Source organism: Osmia bicornis, chromosome 16 (genome assembly GCF_907164935.1).
Source record: "Osmia bicornis bicornis chromosome 16, iOsmBic2.1, whole genome shotgun sequence".
NCBI lineage: Eukaryota > Metazoa > Arthropoda > Insecta > Hymenoptera > Megachilidae > Osmia > Osmia bicornis.
The window spans coordinates 2888039-2901622 of record NC_060231.1 but is presented as its reverse complement, the minus strand read 5'-3'; the positions used below and the strand labels follow the sequence as shown (position 1 = coordinate 2901622).

Below are 13584 nucleotides of genomic sequence, written 5' to 3'. Positions count from 1 at the left end.
TTCGTGTTCCGTGACGAACACACAGGACTCTGTACCATAAAGTTTATATTCATTTCCTTTTTTTTATTTTTCACGACGCTATGAATTGACCAGCTATTGTGGTGAAACACAAAATAATAACGAAATTTTTAATTCTACTGTCTGGTGATTAGCCCCCAAAGTAGAAATTTCAGTAGCAGCCAGCATTTTTAATGAAGGTTTTTCTGCTATTTTAAAAGTAATGATAACCATCGGAATTGAAATTGGGGAGTAGACGAATATTTTTTGCAATGAAAAAGCAGAGTTTTACGAGCAAGAAGAAGGAATACTCTATGGCCCTGGTATAACAGATTAGCTGAAAGTACTTGATATATCTTCATAAATTCAACTTGAAACTTTAAACGCGTTTTTCTCGAAACAGGTTTTTTACAACTGGCGGTCATGATTTCTAAAAAACTATTCAATCGATTGACTTGAAATTTTAACTGTATGTTCAGAAAACATCCCTTTATCGTCTGAAGAAGAGAAAAATTATTTCATACAGCTCAAACATTTTGTTAATTAAACCATTTTTCATTGCAATTATTTTTCTCGAAATTTTACACTTGTTACCTATATTCAGTTTCTAATAATTTACGTTCAAACATCCTTTGTCATTTCCTTTGCTAACACGCCTACCTTCTTGCACGAATTCACACGAGGGGCCCGTATGGGACCAGAGCATTGACGAACTCAATCAGTCTAGAATCTTACTTTAAATTTATCGATTCTTTTTAAATTGTTCTAATTGTAAGTGGCCTAACATCGTCATAAGCGATTAGGACTGGTGGCAGCGCTAATACCGTTCTCAACCGCGTATTAACCATTCAAAAATTAATAGAATCATTCTAATTAATTAATTTTTCTTTTTTTTATTTTGTACATCGCGCGCCGTGTCAAAAAAAAACCGCCACTGCGGGAGCGACAGTGCTCTCTCCTGCGCAGCCTCGCGCGCAGCTTCCTATGTGCGCATGCGCGCCAGTCAAACATGCCGCGGAACCGTGAAGCGCACAGTTTCATACAAAGATTTTTGTATCTTTTTCATAAACTGCTGCAGTTCCACAATGCCTATACGCGACCCGCCGCTGATTAATTAATTAATTACTGATTGGATTTCCACAAAACCTATATTGGAAATATGCTATGGGTATAAAAATTAATTAACGTTCAACCATATATCTGATAGTAAAACAATTTTTGCAGGAATAAAAATCAACAAACGAGGAGAAATTGATAAAGAATGATACAAATAACACACCGGCCGCTTACTTTCTGAATAATCACTTTTATTTTTGATCCTTATCAATATTAAACAACGTAGTTACGTAAGGGTATATATATATGTATATTACATGGAAAATTCTGTCCTCCTGGTGCGCATATATCTTCCCAAGATACCTCGATTTTCCCCGAGAGAAGAAAAAGAAAAATAAATATAATAAAAATACAGAATTATACACCGATCACACATGCTCCCTCTTTCTCCCTTTCATTCTCGCCCTCTAGCTCTCCTCCTACATCCTTTATATTTCAAATCTTATTTCTTAAGTGTTCCATTTGATTCGACGTTTTCATGGATTTTTGAAGATTTTCTATCTTTAAAGGAGGTTGTCCTAAAAAATAGACTTTCTTAACGAGCATAAAGAACAAAAGGGGAGGTTAAATATTGCACGAAGATGGCTAGTTCTCACACATAGCAATAGGCCATTTCTTTAAAAAGAAAAATTTCAAATTAAAGAAGAGAACAAAGTGCCAAGCTGGAGATTCTGCTTTTTCCACCTAAATTCTCTTCGATGTTACCTCTCGAACGAGACTCTCCACATTTTCCTTATACCCTAAGCGACTAATATAATCAAGCTTCTACATTTAAAAAAAATGTTTCTGGAGAGACCCTTTCGATCGTTTCGATGCTTCAAGATTCCAATGTTCAGACTGAAGAAAATGTCTAAGTGTTGTTCTAAAGTTCCAAGGGCTCTGTAGGTAAATACTGTATGCAGGCACTGTTCTCTCACAGGATAGAATCCATTTTTAAACTTTGGCGCTCTTTTTGCTGGCAAATATTACACGTGGGCCTTGAAGTCGGTAACTGAAAGATTCTAAGATCGATTCTTGATCAATCGTCGCTTATAGAAAGTATTTTCATCGTATATATTAGATGTACAAATTAATTCAGTGCTTTTAGTATAACAGCTTCTTAATTAATATTTTGAATTTGAATATTTGAAAAATGACAAGATAACATAATAATAATGATTATTTCAATAATTGGAATTATTATGGCTTTTTAAAAATAAATCTTTAATTAAAATAAAGAAAAGGCACCGAATTAATTTGTATACCTAATATATGATACACATATATATATATAATATATATTAGAAAATTTTTAACAGACGCTTTAATACTTAAAGATAAATATTTAGATCAATCTCTCTCATTTTCTCCTTCATTCTCTCCCTCTGTCATACTTCCTCTCAGAATCTCACGGATGCTTTCCCTGCTAAAGCTGCAGGCTGATATGTGAAAAGATCACCGATCGATATGTAGATTTCAGAATAGAATAATAAACGTTCAGATGTAAATTGATACAGCTGCCCCCTGTAAGCTTCATCTTCAGAAAGAGGAGGTTGAATTTTCATTGTTTTGATTTTTCCTTTTTCCTATTTCTTCTTATACACTTTGATTTGTATATCCTTCTTTTCATTATGAATTTATCTGAGAAGTGTTTTAGTAACCTTTTATTAATAGGGAATTCAGCAAGTCTTCTGAAAAATGAAAACTTAAGATTCAATCAACGATCACTTGGTAATATATCAAAGATATGTACTGAAGAATCATAAAAGTCTAATAAACATATCATAGGAACTTTTCATTGTTAAGAAAACTGGACATTTACAATCAATAACAGATACCTGTTTCTGAAAAACTTCATAAAACCTCCTTTCTCCAATGATTAATTTATCTTCTTTCAATGTCACTTTCTTGGCAAAATAATCTACATTCTGCAACCTTCACTCTGAAGAAAATAAAATAAAATAAATGAAATAAACGGTGTAGATAGAGAACCAGAACTGTGCATCTATTTAAAATCTCTGAATCACGTGGATCATCATATGGAACACTGAATTTACATGAAGTTTTTAAATCCTTATCTCCCCTGTTCACCACCCCCTGCAGCTGTTGGATAAGTAGAAGTAACCCTTTGAATGATACGCAAGCAGGGGGCTCGCTATTTTCAAAGCGACTTATAGAAAGAACGGACAAAGATGATCAATGAAAACGTCATTCCCTTATAATCTGAGAATAGTGTACAAGAAGTTAAGCATAGAATTTGTTCCTTATCATTTTTTTTTTTGCTCTTAGGATTACAACGAGTTAACGCTAAGCTTCGTTTGAAACGGGATAGACTAGATTTTAGGCAAAATCGTTTTCCCCTAAGCCCAAATCTTCTTCGTCTCGCTCGTTCTTCACGACTCAGGAACAAATGATCTTTGTTTCATTCTCTCGTTCTTCGTTCATTCGTTTCGTGACTAGCGATACGTTTAAACTTATATACCTCGTGTAGCAGTTAAAATGCTCTCTTGGAAAACAAATTTCGCCTTACACCTAGGAATGATAAATGGTCTCTTTCGTATCTCCTATCTCTTTCTCTTCCTCGTCAACGTTCTCTTTTTCTCACTCTCTCGTTCTCTCTCGTTCGCTTTTATACAACTAGAATAATAAATATTGCCGCGAAAATTATTTGCTACATTCGTCCCAAACAGTAGTCAACAAGTTCGTCCCTCGGACACTCGCGGATCTGCCATTTTTCCCCTTCGTTAGTTTTTCGTTTAAAAAATAATCCCTAGGGTGCAGTTGTGGGTCGACGGTCGATCAGAAAGGATTGGAAATTGACATATTTCGGTATGGAGAAGTGAAATCAGTAAGGGAAGCTCAAAATTTCGAAGCAGCACCCTTCTGCTCGACCATCGTTGCTCCATCGGTGCACCCATTCCTCCCATGTATACCGCAATTCACCAGAATCCATAACTGCGAAAAGACCAGTTTTCGTTCTTCGCGCATCTCTAGTGCGCATCTTCGCCCTGATTGGCGATACTCCCAAACGAAGTGGAAAGCGATTAGCAGAGAGCTCGCTGCGTTCCCCCACCATCTTCCAACCTGCGCGTCGCAGTTATGGACACTGGTGAACTGCGGTATATACTAAGTTGCATTGAACTTGTCGCAGTGAAGTTGGCTACAAATTCACTACGCATTCACGCCGCGTCGGTGAGTAAATGCATGGCCAACTTCACTGCGACAAGTTCAATGCAACTCGATGTACATTTTTCAATTAAAATCAAGAATTTTCGTTCTAACAGAAGTTTCTACTCTTCAGAGTGGAATGAAACTGGAACTGAACATTTAAGGAACTTCTTCAGAGAAAGATTATCTGGCGCTTTCTAACTTTCTCATCCTCGTTCGACGACTAATGAAATAATTATCTACTAATAAACTATGGCTCGATCTCAGTCTCCGGTAAACGAAAAGAGTTTCTAAAGGAGGCAATTCATGGTGCTCCATCGTGCGACGTCGTTCAAAGGCCAGGATCCGTGGCGAGCTCCGAAAAGGTCGTATTTTTTTTTTTTTTTCTTTTTATGCCGGTGAACATTCGACGCCGGTCAGGCTCGCATAATAATTCATCTTATATCTTCAAATATATATTATTTATATCGGCTTCGTTCGCCACTCAGTCGTCCCAGGAGGGGAAGCTTTCGTGGGCGACGAAGAGCGCTGGGCCAGTGGCGCTGCTGGCGGTGGTGGTTTCTTGCCTCTGGTTCGGTGTCCCGCCGAAGTTCGTGCTACCAAATACTGGTTGACCAAACGCGTCTAGCTGTTGGCCCTCGTAGATGCTGTGATCGGTCGTCGTGTAGGGCGACGGATGCGTCTGTGGCTGTCTCTGAGGGTCTGTAACCGTCAGCTCGATGTTTCCGGCGGTCACGTTCTCTTCTTGCGTCTCGGCCGCGCTCGCCTCCTCCAGGCTACTGTGTTTAATGCCGTAATAGAAGTACATAATGAAACCTGCGATAAGAAAGATTTAGGTTAGGTTTCGTGGCGCACTTGTGGGCTAACGTAGAAGCCAAGATATAAATCCGGTGACTGAGTTTACCGAGTACCATCCAGACAGTGAATCTAACGAGGGTCAAGATGCTCAGCTTGAAGATGAGGTATATATTCACGGTGACAGCAATCGCAGGGACGAATGGGAGTCCCGGAGTCATGAACATCATGCTATTCCTGAAAAAGTTTCCCTAATCAGAATCTCTACGTCTTTAGAGGATAGAGTAAAAATAATACATGGTTAAACTTTACTTTAGGGAACACCAAATTTTCGACATTTTGTTTTTTTAATCCATAGTGTTTGATGCGTAGAATTTGAAAATGCAAGTCTTAACTTTAGGAATCCAATGATTAAAAAGTTACGAGTGTGTAAAGTTTGATACTTTTAGTGCATTTGCTACGTTACTGTGACGCCATATTGGCTTCTTGTCCAATGAACGGTGTCACTAGCTGCAGGCAGACGCTGTGGGTACCGACCACTTTAGCAGGTTTAGTCAAACCGTAAATTTGATACCGTCTGAGTTAGGTTTATATTTATTTTAGGGAGAGACTGTACTGCCCATGCGAAAACCAATCAGGTTATGCATACAGGGTGATCCTCTCGCTAGTGGACTCAAAGGAAGTGCCGCCACAATAGCATGAAGTGTCCCAAATCCTTTTTCTGTCATCGATACCTTTTCACGGACACCTTTTCTTTGAATCTACCAGCGAGAGGATCACCCTGTATAAGGCAATATGGCGTCACAGAAACGTAGCAAATGCACTAAAAGCGTCAAACTTTACACGCTCATAACTTTTTAACCACTGGATTCCTAAAGTTATGACTTGCATTTTTGAATTATACACATCAAAAACTATAGATTAAAACAAAAAAATGTCGAAAATTTGGTATCCCCTAAAGTAAAGTTCAGCCTAATACACACCTGTTTTGTGGTTTTCTACTAATGGCAAGTAACACCCCGATTATGGCAAAGAGGAAAGCGAACATTATTATCGTGGTGAAGGTTCCCATGTTCCCTAAAAGTAGCAGGACAGTTTTATTGATCTAACAATCGTCAGTTGAAAGGTCAGAGAAAGGTGAAAGGTAAAATATATATATTTTCTCTGGCTCACCCATGCCGCAAACGACAATCAAATCGAAGATGACGATCAGCAAATAGAGCAGCCCGACTAGTTTCATCACGTAACGCCCGGACGCTTCCGTTGCCGGGCCTCTATCTACCCAAGGAAATATAGCAGGACAAAGGTATTGTGCTGCCTACAATATACAACACCGATTACAATCGATAAGGACAAAAATATTAAGCTCCAGGTAGTATAACGTTACCTGTAGCCGACGCTGGAGGTAATTCAATGGTGGCCCAATTATGGGTGTGTTTCCTGGGTACTGGTGCGTGCTGCCGCAGCTGGATGCAGCCGCAGCCGCGTGCACACTGCCATAAAACTTATTCTCGGTCCTATCGCTAACTAAGTACTGGTCGTCCTTGCCTAGACCTACTTCGTCCTCCTCGGCTCCATAGGTGTCGTCCGAATCTGGGGAGGAACTGTTGCACCTCCTCACTCGTCTCACCTGTTACCAACATGATACAATTACAATTCTAATACTGTAGATATTAGGGAAAAGGATATCTCACCGTGATGCGTTGACCGCTGTTGGCTGCTGTGAGCTCCGACTGCGCAGCCTGAACGGAATTAAGAGCGGTAGTTAACTGATCCGGTCTCAGTTCCTTGCCGTAATTCACCTGACCATTCCCCTGATTCTCCTTCGTCGGGGATCGACAAGGTGTCCTCAAGCTCGGCGGTAGTAGCTCGACAAGGTTCGTGGAGTGGGGCTGGTAGCGTAGGATCAAAACGCAAGTGGACACCAGAGTGTAGGCCAGCAGAGTACCTGAAGATTACATATCACAGGTTACATCGGATACAGAATGAAATGGAGGTTTGTTAAGGACAGGGCCGGCCTTTGCATTCTTAGATGGAAAATCGTCTTATGGGGGCCCTGGACCTTGGGGGACCATAGGGGACCGCCTAGTCTGCCTAGGCCCAGGGTCGGCCCTGGTTAAGAATTAGAAGATTTACCTATGGACATCATTTCTACCAAGACCTCTAATTGGATCAGGAGGGCGGCTAGGGCTGCGCACAAACCAGAAGTCAGTGTTGCAAGGGCTGGGGTGCCCGTTGTTGGCCATACTTGGCTCAGACTCCTGGATGACAGAGATATTGATTAAGGAAAGCTGAGGCAAATATGTTGAGATTGAAGAATTACCTGAATATAAGGCCATCCTGAGCCATGGCGTAGACTATCCTAGGCATAGGGAACATGCTACCAAACATGGAGACTGTCAATCCAGCCAGTGCACCTACAGCGACAATGTATTTACACTTGTAAGCCCCAACTTGGCCAAACATCTCCACCAGCGCTGAATCCTGATCCACTTCGTCATAAGGAACTGAAATGGAAGAAGATTGAAATTTTTATACTGAACTAAGTAAATGGAGATAGAAAAAGGAGAAGGTGTTTATTTTTGAGGATAAAAAACACCTTGGGTACGTTAGAAGCATAACGAACCGTGCAATGTCTGTGACGAGGGTAGGTGGAGGATCACGATGACGTTGAAAGGGTAAGCAGGGATGCGTGAAGAGAGGTCAAGGATGGCCAAGGGCTTTTTAATCGACAGACAACAGAATTCAAGCGTATAATCAGCATATGTTCCACCGACCACCTGTTAATAATTACTAACAGTGAAGAATAATTAATTAAAAAAGAAGAATTTCTATACATTTTTATTTGCAAATACTATACAAATTTACTGGACTCTGCCACAAATAAATTTCATGAAACGTTACAGTTTTGAAATTGAACAAATGGAACATTCTGGACTTCTACAGGGTGTCCCAGAAAGAGTGTTAGTCCTTTAAGGGGGTGGTAGCTGGGGTGATTCTGAACAACATTTTCCTTTGCAAAAATGTTATCTGAAGCTTCGTTTTTGAATTATTAAGGAAAAGCGCTGGCCAATCAGCGCGCGCATAGCGCGCGGGCTCAGGGGCGGCGGTCTCGACTACGAAAAATGGGCTTGGCCTGGGTCCCAAACGAACAATTTTGGCATCCTGCTGGTTTAGCAGGAGTCGTTGGAAAAATAAATAAATTGAACTGATTAAACATTTTTAATCGTTGTATACATTTTCATTTGTAAATATTATAAAAATTACTAGACTCTTTGCGACAAATAAATTTCGTTTCAGTATACGTTTCATGAAAGGTTGCAGTTTTGAAATCGAACAAACGGAACGTTCTGAAGTTGTGTGTGGATGACAGATTGGAAAAACGAATGAAAAAGCTTGACGTTCCATCAGGATTCGCGTTCCATTTCATCCGCGGTCGAGAGTTGTTCAACTTTCGAGAGGATTAAACGAGCTGCTCACCAATCAGCGTCAGCACCATGCTGCTGGTGACATAAGCGACGAGAATTATGATCAATGACGAGACTATCGCTAGGGGGATGCTCCTCTTCGGGTTCGTTGCCTCTTCGCCGGTGGTCGCTATTATGTCGAAGCCGATGAACGCGTAAAAACACGTCGCTGCACCGGTGAACACCTGAAACAAAAAAAATTTAACATCAAACTAATATTCTAAAATAAAATAAGATAGACTCTTGCTATAGTACCACTGGTTATACTGCTAGCTAGTAATTATTTTTGTTAAATTGTCTAGTTATTTTATTTTAGTGACTTTTTTAATCTTATTACTATGTGTGCAATTCAAAAAGTAATGTATCAAAAATATGTGCATCGACACATGCGAATGTAGCTATAAAAAAAGTCTTTTTCTTTTCATTAATTAAAAATTATTTTTCTCTATGTTTGTCTTAGCAAACCGACTTCGAAAAAGAAGGAGGTTACTCAATTCGATCAGTATATTTTCTTTAAGTCCATCTTTGAGTATATGTACAATATCAATCATAGTGTCCGTTCGTCTAGTGTATTTTATAATTTCAAATAAATTATTCAAATTCTAAATTATTGAATATTCGAAAGCTTTTATCAGGTGATTATGTTAATTACTTTAACGCTTTTATTAAAAAATTAGATTTATGATATTTGCTGCGGTTAAACTTGGACTCCAAAGGCAGTGCTTTTTCCCTAGACGAACGGACACTATGATTGATATTGTACAGTATGCATCATAGTGTCCGTTCGTCTAGTGAAAAAGCACTGACTTTGAAGTCCAAGTTTAACCGTAGCAAATAAATATTCTAAAGCTTTTATCACATGATTATGTTAATTATTTTAACGCTTTTATTAAATAATTGGATTTATGATATTTGCTGCAGTTAAACTTGGATTCCAATGTCAGTGCTTTTTCACTAGACGAACGGACACTATGTCGCATACTGTACAATATCAATCATAGTGTCCGTTCGTCTAGTGTATTTTGTAATTTCAAATAAATTATTGAATATTCTAAAGCTTTTATCAGATGATTATGTTAATTATTTTAACGCTTTTATAAAATAATTTATGATATTTGCTGCGGTTACACTTGGACTCAAAAGTCACTGCTTTTTCACTAGACGAATGGACACCATGATTGATATTGTACATTTTATAAATAATTTAATTAAAATTAATTATATAATGATTTAATTTACTTAATAAATTGTAAATACATATTAAAATAATAAAATAACACTGAACGAGTTCCCTTCATAAAGGGCCTCTATCTATATTGCCAATTCCAAGAATTTTCCACTCCTGCAACTGGCAATATAGAGAGAGTTTATTTAAAAATCAATCTGCAAATGAAATTTCATTTAACGAAGGTGCACTGAATCCTGACGAGTTTCCCAGACAAACTTCGAAGCGAATGAACCCTGCTCGTTTAATTTTTCAATGGCCCTTAACGCTGTTATGAATTTCTGATGTCTTCAGCTTCGATGGGACCCTGAAGTGGCAAGTTAATGCGATCCGGTACGGGACCACGAGGCGGTGGAATTTTCATTACAACGAAGATTAAATTATACCTTAAGTAAGCTTCGTCAGGGATGAAAAAAAGAATCCATCTTTAACCTTAAATAGTAATAAATGATTTCCTCGAAGATTTAATTATTGTCCGTGGTAATTTGGCGAAGGGGAAACAAAGGGTAGCACAGTCACTGTTCAAAGAAGCACGATTTCATTCCCAAAGCCTCGAATTTCTTTGTACCCTCTGTGAACTAGTTCCATCGTCTTCTCGCAACCCCTTCCGGCTCTATTACCAGCGCCACCGGTCCCGACCCTTGAATGGAGGGTAAGGCTTTACAATCCCGGTGAAAGGAAGCCTCTGTTCGTTGAAGAATCGTGATTTCGTGGGATTATTATTCAAGATTAATAGCATCCTCTATTAAATTTATAAATTATTACAGCCTTCCCTGTAAGGTTCCATTTTCAACAACCCCTTTCCATTTATATTACCGAGGATCTATTTTACAATGAAGAATATTGGAAAAATAACACATCTTTCATTTGTTAATAAAATTACTTTGAAAGTGGACCGATGAGTGTAGGCGAAAGGGGTTGAAACCACATCGTGCATTAATATTAACCACGGTATTAGTACAGCTAGCCTGTTGTCGCTGAACTTTGACCTCTTCGATGTAACAGGAGTTGAAACGCGGGGGTGTGCCGGAGATAAGGTCACTAAAGATTCAAAAGCCACCCTTGGAAGCCCACGCCCGCTTAAGGTCGCGCGAAATACACACGTCAGTGGGAATTTAAATTTAAAGGGGTTGATCATTAGAGGATGTTCCAATTACGGGCTCTGAATTATTTGCAAATTGAAATATAAAAAAGCATTGAGATGTTTTAAATTATAATACAAGATGCATAAACCAGAAGCTCGTTTCTCAGCAGAGAAAAGTATCCCCCGGTGGAAACGCGGTGATTAAAAATTCACGTTTCAGGGTTTCTTTCTTCAGAAATATTCATCGAACATCCATCGCGTGCGGAAGGGATGGAAAAATATTTTTTCCTTGAAAAATTCATTCCTCGCGAATCGATCACCATCGTCCAACCAGTTTGTTAACGTTTCGGAGACTGATAAACTTTCCTTTCGAATTGCGAAATACGCTCGAATTTTATTCTGTTTACTCTTCCCCAATGGAGCAGGAATATTCCAATGTTTGCTCCCCTCGTCCCTCTGCTTCGTTAAATAAACGTTCTTTCCACGAAATTCAACTCGACTCGGTATATTTAATATTCCTGAGATCGACGACCGTCTCGGTCCGGTCCACTTCAGGTTTCTTCCTCTCCTCTTCGCTGAAATTTCCTCGGCAAACACGATCATGCTTCGTCATCCTCTCTTTCAGCCTGCTAGTTTCAACCCCTTCGGTGTGCTGCTCCGCAAAATAATTCATGCGAATATCATTTCCATGATTTTAGAATAGAAAACGTTTCTTAGTAAAAGAAAGTTACTGTTTTCTGGAAGTCAGGGCCGGTTTTAGCAACATTGGCGCCCTGGGCAAGATTATCGTATATAGGAAAGAAAGGTGTCAGGGAAGATGTAAACATGGACATCCGCAGGATTTTTTTTTAGGAGGGGGGCATGATATAAAATATCACTTCTAAATAAATGCTGTATTCGACATCCGACTCTCTCTCTATCCAAGGGGGGCAAGTGCCCCGTTTGCCCCCCGCGGACGCCCATGATTTGGATAGAGAGAAGAGATAACGAAAAAATATCGGTATATTCGCATACTAGAGACACCGAGCTGCGGCGCCCCCTACAAATCTAGCGCCCTGGACGATTGCCCCCCCCCTAATGCCGGCCCTGCGTAAGTAGAACGATAAGTAAATCATCAATCAGAAAGCTACTCGTGAATCTTGTTGAATTTCTTCTAAAATTGATAAGAAAGTGTTGCGCATCGAACAGATTGGCTTGCCGGAATTCTAAATAATTCAGCCGTTCTCTGATTCCTCCAGTGGCATGTGTATGCGCATAGATCATACATATTCCAAGGGAACGTGAATTCCTGTGGAGCGTGAATTCGAATTCCCTTTCTCTGTCCACCTGATGCACACGGTTTCTGCGTTGAATCCCATCCGATGCAACAAGTTTGCCATTGTTCAGCGAATCTCCGCAAACCGCGAGGAAAAAGCGTAGCTCCGTAGTGAAACAGGGGAACACGGTGGCGAAGGCGTTGCTCTGACCGACTTCAGACCTTTTCTTTTCCTTCTCTACATTGTTGTCCTTTTCGGTTCCATTCCCGAGAGCTGTTTATTGTTTCGTGGTCCGATCGATGATTTTTATTTAGCAGGAAATTGCAACTGAATGGAAATGAGAATTGGGTCAATGATTCGCTCGCTAACTAACCGTTCAATTAATTTCAGATGCTCGAGTGCAGAGACGGTGAAGACGTTGGAGGATATTTTTTCAAGGGTACTTACACCACTCCAGCCGTAAGGAAGGAAGCCGTTGTGTTCGCGCCAGTTGGCGCTGTCCACGTAGAACATACCCGCCGTCATCACGAACACCCAGACGGCGAGATTGATGGCGTTTAACACGTTATTGAACACCAGGGATTTCTTCACGCCTGCGGCCATCAGCAGCATCATCAGTAAGGTGATGACAAACGCGAGGAAGTCGGGCGGTCGACCTGTAACATTGACAGATATTTTTCTATTATTCACTGGAACAATGATTCCTTATTTATTGTTTGCTTAGGATTAAAGATTAATAGGGGTAACACTTGCTTTCAATTTTCTATTAACATAAAGTTTGCACTACTTTACCGGCCGGGGACGGTTGAACATCGTACTCGCCTCTGACCGATCACTCGGCCGCAAATACTTCCCTGAAGGGTAAGATTAAAAAAAATTATTCTTAAATAAGGGAGCTTACAGAACGATCTAACAATTATAATTCAATAATAGATAACAAATTAATAGGTTACCGGTCGATAACCGATTAATAGGTTACCGGCCGATAACCGATTAATAGGTTACCGGCCGATACCCGATTAATAGATTACCGGTCGATAACCGATTAATAGGTTACCGGCCGATACCCGATTAATAGATTACCGGTCGATAACCGATTAATAGGTTACCGGCCGATAACCGATTAATAAATTACCGGTCGATAACCGATTAATAGATTACCGGTCGATAACCGATTAATAGACAACCGGTCGATAACCGATTAATAGGTTACCGGTCGATAACCGATTAATAGATTACCGGTCGATAACCGATTAATAGATTACCGGTCGATAACCGATTAATAGACAACCGGTCGATAACCGATTAATAGGTTACCGGCCGATAACCGATTAATAAATTACCGGTCGATAACCGATTAATAGATTACCGGTCGATAACCGATTAATAGATTACCGGTCGATAACCGATTAATAGACAACCGGTCGATAACCGATTAATAGGTTACCGGCCGATAACCGATTAATAAATTACCGGTCGATAACCGATTAATAGATT

At 39.8% G+C, this 13584-nt stretch overlaps 1 protein-coding gene across 2 annotated transcripts in view; it reads right to left on the bottom strand.

Annotated features, from left to right (window-relative positions):
• Nucleotides 1–4283: 4283 nt before the first annotated feature.
• LOC114877850 (probable cationic amino acid transporter) overlaps nucleotides 4284–13584 on the bottom strand; it is a 45370-nt gene continuing 36069 nt past the window's right edge. For both annotated transcript variants that reach the window (XM_029190937.2, XM_029190938.2), the window contains exons 5-14: nucleotides 12535–12743; nucleotides 8536–8707; nucleotides 7379–7562; nucleotides 7192–7316; nucleotides 6750–7003; nucleotides 6443–6685; nucleotides 6229–6373; nucleotides 6039–6132; nucleotides 5165–5292; nucleotides 4284–5076 (exon numbers count right to left, since the gene is read on the bottom strand). In XM_029190937.2, the coding sequence (XP_029046770.1) occupies nucleotides 4745–5076; nucleotides 5165–5292; nucleotides 6039–6132; nucleotides 6229–6373; nucleotides 6443–6685; nucleotides 6750–7003; nucleotides 7192–7316; nucleotides 7379–7562; nucleotides 8536–8707; nucleotides 12535–12743 (1886 nt within the window). In that variant the 3' untranslated portion in view covers nucleotides 4284–4744. The remainder of the gene's footprint in view (nucleotides 5077–5164; nucleotides 5293–6038; nucleotides 6133–6228; nucleotides 6374–6442; nucleotides 6686–6749; nucleotides 7004–7191; nucleotides 7317–7378; nucleotides 7563–8535; nucleotides 8708–12534; nucleotides 12744–13584) is intronic.